The 7,090-nt window shown below is 48.3% G+C and overlaps 1 protein-coding gene across 1 annotated transcript in view; it reads right to left on the bottom strand.

The window, feature by feature from the left end:
- PEX6 (peroxisomal biogenesis factor 6) overlaps nucleotides 1-7,082 on the bottom strand; it is a gene marked incomplete at its 5' end in the record, with an annotated part of 15,877 nt that extends 8,795 nt beyond the window's left edge. The window contains 6 exons of the mRNA XM_009710498.1: nucleotides 1-102; nucleotides 4,190-4,301; nucleotides 4,385-4,521; nucleotides 4,716-4,818; nucleotides 6,158-6,241; nucleotides 6,958-7,082. The exon at nucleotides 1-102 is cut by the window's left edge and continues 134 nt beyond it. Of these exons, the coding sequence (XP_009708800.1) occupies nucleotides 1-102; nucleotides 4,190-4,301; nucleotides 4,385-4,521; nucleotides 4,716-4,818; nucleotides 6,158-6,241; nucleotides 6,958-7,082 (663 nt within the window). The remainder of the gene's footprint in view (nucleotides 103-4,189; nucleotides 4,302-4,384; nucleotides 4,522-4,715; nucleotides 4,819-6,157; nucleotides 6,242-6,957) is intronic.
- Nucleotides 7,083-7,090: the final 8 nt, after the last annotated feature.

Below are 7,090 nucleotides of genomic sequence, written 5' to 3'. Positions count from 1 at the left end.
CAGGAGCACACATGGATGATACTGCTGGGCCTGGGCAAAAGCCATCTGTACTTTCTCCTCGGTGGCTCCACTGGTGTCACTCCACAAACTAACGCAATCAACCTGCGAGACAGACCACACAACACAGTCTGCAGCGATTGCAACACGGACAGCTGGGAGACACAGGACAACATTCATTTCCACAAAGCTTTCCACAGGCAATTCATAGCTGAAAGGAGATCTAAGCGTATGTTTCCCAGAGACATATTCAGGACATATTCAGAATAGACACATTCAGGACTCTTCGGCATGGAAAAACAGCTGTTTCTTGCTTCTCTGCAGGCGGTGAGGCGGGCAGGAGGGTCTCATCTCAAAAAGGTGAGGCCAAGGGACCAGAGAAGTTGATACAGCGGATGTCACAGCTCAGCAACCTAAGCTGGAAGGGATGGGAAAGCTGCGGAAGAGGCCAAGACAGGGAGAACACGCTGTTTTCGAGGAACAGTGCAAAGAGCGGAGGGGGAGGCTCAGGAAACTGTTCAACCCAGTGCTGCACAGGTTCAAAGTGCAAGAGGAAGGCAGAAGGTAAGGGGGGGAAAACAACATCAACCACCACAAAGTTAGAGGTGGCTGGAGGCCCAGACACCGTTCACAAAGCAAACACTTGATGAAATCATCCAAAAGGGAGAGGTGACTGGTGAACCTTGAACAGCAGCTTGAACGCTGCTGGAAACGGGCAGTGCTGCCTCCTGGTGCTGTGAGGTCGTGCAGGGAGAGCCAAACCATCTCCGGGATTCCCTGGGCCTCATCCTCGGAAAAGGTCGCTTGGAGCAGGGAGAATGCCTCAAGAGCTGATGTAAAGGGTAAGAACGGGGACATAGAGCAGAGGAACTCCTGTGCTGCCTGTACTATAGAAAAAAACAGGCATTAGGGTTGTGGCAGGCACAGACAAATGGCAGCAGTATGTGTATGCAAGTACAGAAGGGCAGAGAGAAAGGACAAAAAAACTGCTGATCCTCAAGTGGTGGAGATCACAGTGTGGAAGAATTACTGTGTCCTGGTAGGACAGCAGAAGTGGAATGGCACTGTAAGCATTGCAGTAAGTGAGAAAAGGAGAGCGCGTAAAAGCTGGGATAGGGGAATAAGATGGACAGCAAATACCTCTGTCCTCAATAGTAAGAGTATTAGTCTTCAAAAGCACCACACAACGCCAAAACCAGAGCTGTAGCCTTGCATATCACCCTAGAACCTGAGGCTGCCTGCCAGGGCATGCTCCCGACCACATCCTATGCATGGATCTGAGGGTATGTGAGGTCTCTGCAATTTTGTACTGGATCCCAAGAGCTATGGCACATCTGCAGAAGAGCTCAGCACCACTAAGGATCATGTCCAGCAGATGAGCTGCACTGCAGCTGGCCAAGGCTGTATCCATCTCCCACTCCTGACCCACTGTTATGGCTTTACTTGCATAGAAACGAACAGTTAAAAGAGAGCAATGTCAACTTAACAGGACCCAACTTCTAAATAGAAGAAGAAAACCCAAATATCAAAAATGCTTAGTTTGTTTTCTATGAGTTTACTCTAAAAATACCCACAAAAAAGGAGCAAGCCTACGTTTTCCTTCCAGAAAAAAGAACCTTCCAGCTCCCTTCTTTCTATCTTTTCCTTTCTTCCAAGCCCTTCCAGAGTTTCAGAAAAGCTCCTAGAAAAGTCCCCTCACTTTTGCAAACATAACTCTACAGACTCCAGAATCTTAAAGCACTTGCAGGATACACCCAGACTGTCAGAGAGAAGCCAAGAGGCGCGCAGAAAGAAAACAGTATTTTTAACAAGCCAGTGAAGACCGCCTTGGTGCCCAGAACCTCTGGTGCTGGACAAAGACAGGGGCTAGACCTCATTTTGGCCATGAAGCTTACCCAGTACAGCCACAGCTGTAAGAACACAGCAACGGCTGTAGTGGTTCAGACCAAGAGTCCATTTAGCCCACTGTTTTGTCTCCAAGCATGACCACAAGTGAGAGTAAGATCAGGGCAAGCACTCTCCCCTCAGTACTCCTCTTCCAGGCACCCACCATTCCCACCGAAAGGGATTTTCCCAGTTGGATGTGGTTTCGTAACAGTAGATTTCTCCTCCAAATACTCCTACCTACACAGAGAACCATCTCCTTTAGCTTGCCTGTTCCCACTAGCTTCTCTTGACAGCCCCAGAGAAAAGTAAACCCTTCCTACTCTCTACTGACCGCTCAAGATCTCATAAACCCCTATCAAACTCTCCCTCAGTTCTCTATTTATCAAGCTGAAGAGCCTGTTCAGCTGTTCACCACACAGAAACTGGTCTAGACCCCGATCCTCCCCAGTGTCCGCTGAAATTTTGCGGTTTAGCTTCATGCTTTTGCAATGGGGAGACCAGAACCATGCACAATATTCAGGCTGTGGCAAGACACAGATCTGTACAGCAGCACCACCTACTTTCAAGTTTCCTAAAATATGATCTGATTTTTGACATATATGGAGAACGGAGACAAAGTTTTCATGGGGTCATTGATATAAAACCAAACTCTTGATACTGACTGGTGACGGTCAGCTTGAAATCTATTGTTTTCTGTGTAAAACCAACTATGGTGAATTTTACCTGCCATTTCACTGCTCAGTCACTTGGTCTCATGAAAGCTCTCCTCCAGATCACCGACAGTCTGCCTCCCTTTTCTCTTACCTTTAATAACTTAGTTGTCAACAAACCATCACATCACCGTTCACCTCCTTTCCTGGGTCACTTCTGAGCTCCCAGTGCAGATGCCTGCAGAGCTCCACTGCTGACAGTGAAGACTCGCCAACTGCTCCCATCCCGTTCCCAACATTTAACCAGCACTTCACCCGTGCCAGGACCTTCATGCACATCCCACCGCCACTCAGTTTCCCAAAGAGCCTTTCCAAAGCCCAAGTAGACTGTGTTGGTCAAGTTACGTTCTCCACATCCTCGGTAACACCTTCAGTAGCTTTCTGAAGGTTTACAGGACAGGACTTCCCGTTGCAAACACTACAATGGATTCTTCACGAGTAGTGAAGTCATCCCAGAGTGTGCTAACTCTGTCCTTCACTCTAAAGCGGGACAGGTTTGTGCCCCCTGAAAAATGAATGCCTCTTGTTTTCAGTGACTGCCCTTTCCCTGCTGTTCATCTGTTTTGTCTTCCATTGATTTTTCTCAAGCCCAGCCCAATACGATCTATGCAGTGGCCTCGTGTTGTAGCGTGGTGTCCCTCATTCACCTCCACAGCAGATGTAACACTTCCTTATCTTGGCTGATTCTTTCTTTCTAAAGAAACCTCATTTTGATGTTGTTCCCCTTTCAGAAGCCAAGCATTGCTATGGAAGATTTGGTGGCTTTCTTGCTCTTGAGGGGAGGTGGTGGTGTGGTGGTGAATGTGAACACAGTTACAGTGCAGCTCTTTTACAGGCCATGAAATTTTGAACCAGATCTGGCACACAGGCTGTTATCAAACCAAGGGTTGCATTTCTTTTCTAGGCTTCCCACCCAGCTAGAGAAGATCTCAGCATCGACTCTGCCTCACTTTCCAACCTGCCTTTTGCCCAACCTATGCAGGGACAATCGAAAACACCCAATGCCATTGCAATTCCTGCCCTCATCACCTCTCCAATTTCTCTCAGTATTATTTTCGTCACTGCCACCCTCTGGGGTATAGTATCAACTCAACGCCCTGTCAAATGACAGGGAGTTAGTCTGATGAAATACAGCTCTGTATTGCCGTAACTGTAAAGTAGATCAGACTGACAGCAACAATAGCAAGAGTCAGTAAAGAAAGGTACAAATGCATCCCCTGGGCCAAGAGATCTCCAAATTACTGATTCCAGAACACTGGAGGGTCCACACCAGAGGAAACATCTCTTCGTGCTTATGCTCTCTTCCCGAGCATCTGTTACCGCCCAGTCTCAGACATGGGCCAGGGAGCTAGACGGACCTTTAGGCTGATCCAAATGGTTGCCCTGAGGTTCTGCTCACCAGCAGTCATATTCTGTGCCAGAGCGAGCTGGTAAGCTCAGCATACTTGGACTCCTTTTGTCTGCATGGGAGCAGCTTCTGGGTAGGCACATGTCACGGTTGCAGCAGGAGCATTGGCATGGCTAACTTAAAGAGCATTTCCGTAATTATTTCTACGTTGTAAATCCACCAATCAATGGACCGCAGGAGGAATTACCTTGAAGAGGTGGAGGTTGAGGCAGCTACACACAGCTTTGACGGCCATCAGTTTCCCACTGCCGCTTGGCCCTGAGAGGAGAACACTGCCAGCCCCGCTCAGTGCACTTGCCCTGTAACACAGAGGCAGTTCTCCCAGTGATCAGAGAGCAGGGTCCCAGCTCTCCCTGGGCTTGCTACAAGGATTCTAACTCACCGACTGTTCAGGTGAGGTCGAAGAGCATCACAGAGCTGCTTCACAACATCAGAAAGTCCAGCAGGAGATAAACTGCTCCAGAACTCGTGGCTATTATAGGCTGGGGCAGATGGGACAGCGCTGTTTGTTGAACCCACCTGTGAGAAAGGGAAAATAGCACTTTGTGGAACATCATCTCAGAAAAGGCAGATCCCAAGTGACAAAGTCTGTCCTGAAATGCCATTTTTCAATGGCAGGAGACACAAGCCTCCTCAGGGACCTTCGTCATCTATAGTGCAACCACAGCCCCAGATCTCCTGCGCACCCTCCCTGCTCTCCACTGACATCTTACCAGATAGAGAGAGGTGTTCTGGGTGTCCGCCAGGTAACCCTCAGACTGCTCGCCTTCCACCAGGCCTAAAATCTTTTTCACTTTAAAGTAAAGCTCTGGCCACCTAAGGGTAAAAACAAGCAGTCTAAATTGCTGAGTCAAGGTCTCGAAAGCAGGAACAATACGGTTGCCAACAAGAAGACAGCTGACAGGCACAGGTAAGCAGACATACTCTTGCCCTCTCCTGGGACCCACATGGATCCTTTACGGACCCCGCTGTGCTGTCTGGCCAGACAGACCAACAGGATTGTCGACAGTTACAGCTTCTGCTGGTGGTTTCAGTCCACAAGTACGGCTGTACTAACCTTATTTCATCCATCTAAGAGCTCAAGACATTCCCTTTTCTGCCATCACTTCCTTTACTACAACACTGCAGAGATTCACTTGCAGTGTATAAAACCTTACGGCACAGAGTCATCTAGGCTGCAGACTGGGACACACCCAAATACCACGACAGCCTTACAAGCATCCTGCCCTGCTTCTTCCTACATTGATATCCCACTGGACAGACTGAAAAAATGTGCAGAGGCTTCCTCCAGGATTTTCTTCACCTTCTGAACAATTGTACCACTCGCACACCAACACAGTTCCAAGCTCTTTAGGTGCCATGAACTCTGCTGTCTTCCCTGGCTTGCCACATGGAAGACTTGTACTTGTACTTCCTACCGTCCTGCCTCCCTTTGAGAAATAGCCTAGAAAATACTCATTGTAGTAGTGCTATAAAACTGCAAATTTTAAAATACACAGCAGAGCTGAGCAGCATTACAACATGTCACTGGTGTACCCTGCATGAATGATTCAAGGCAATTCTTCACACCACACACCTCGGTTACCTGCGGCAATTCCCTCAGTGACACGGCTGAAGCATTTATATTAACACCAGCCAAATCCCACTGCAAGCACCTCTACTCGGACACAAAGGTGAATTTCTCTCATTTAGCACAGAACTGTTTCAAAGCCCTATGAGCAAAACCAAGAACGGCAGAATTGGTGGCTAAACAGAAAGTTATTCTAACATGAACTGTAAGGGCTTATATTCACACTCTGTCACATGTTGACAAGCCCAGCTTCCACTTTCCTTTCTTTATGTGGCACTGCCTGTTCTCAGGTCACCCCTTCCTCCTCTTCATTCTTCTTCCCCACCAGTTTCTCTCTCTCTTTTTCCTTTCTTCCCTCCATGACCATTTGACTGAGCTAAGGGAAGCCTCCCTCTTAGCTGCAGCCCTCCACAATCCAACAAAAACATTTCCCTCTTCCCCCTAAAATAAGAGGCAGAGAAACTCTAAACTCCAGGGACAGATCAGAATGGAATAAACTGTCGTGTTTCAAGAGAGTCAACAGTGGAAAAGTATCTTCTCTCTTGTCATACCCATGTAATAGAGCCACAGTTTGTTGCCACCTACCTTAGGAATTTGTCTGCATTTACTTCTAAAAACTCGGCATATCCAAATGTCGGAACACACAGGATGTCTCCCTCCTGGACAAGCCTACAAAAAAACCAGGGAGTTTCAACCGTGGAAAGAGAGTAAATCGTTCCGGACGTGTGTCCTCCCTGCCCCATATCGCATGCATTTTTACAGAAAAGAATGTAGCTGTTCATACTGACTCACTCCTTTCCTACAAACAGCCACTTAAAGATTTAGCATGCACTGGATGCGAGTGGGCATTATCCAGACTACTAAGAGGAACCTTCTGGGAACGTTATAGAAGATGAAGGCCATTAGAGCATCTCTTCCAGATAAAATAGCCTCCTTGTCCCTGGAACAACCACATATAATTCCAACAGAAAGCCTCAACAGCCAAACGAAAGAGGCTCGGCGCCGGTGTCATAAGAGAAGATGGCAACACATCCAGTTTCCTGATTACCCAACTTCATTCAAAGCTGAAAACTGCGGTTGCAAACAGAACGGAGGTTTGTGTGCAGCACTTGGAAGCCCTCAGCGCTGGATGGTAGATCATGAGGAAGGAGACTCGAAGATGACTATGGAAGGACAGGACAAGAGGTGTTGCGTGTAAGTGAAGCACGCTCACGAGAAAGACGGTACAAGTGGATACTCTAAAAACTACTCAGCGTCTGCATCAAGACGTTGACCATGCACTTCACCAGTGTGTATCAGATCTGGGTGCCACAAATGCAGAGCGAGGGCACGTCTCCTGCGTACACCCCAAGAAGGGGAACGCGCCTCCTCCCTGCGCAGCTCACCGGGGTGTTTCGAAGTGTCTGTAGAGGACGCGGTCGTAGCCTCCCCGGGCACTGTAGGCCGGCGAGCAGACGATCTCTAGGTGCAGCTCCTTGGCAAAGGGGGGTACAGACAGCACGGACCGGCTGCCTCTCC

This window comes from Cariama cristata, unplaced genomic scaffold (genome assembly GCF_000690535.1).
Source record: "Cariama cristata isolate BGI_N322 unplaced genomic scaffold, ASM69053v1 scaffold33711, whole genome shotgun sequence".
NCBI classification, from domain to species: Eukaryota; Metazoa; Chordata; class Aves; order Cariamiformes; family Cariamidae; genus Cariama; species Cariama cristata.
This window is presented reverse-complemented; position numbering and strand designations above follow the sequence as displayed.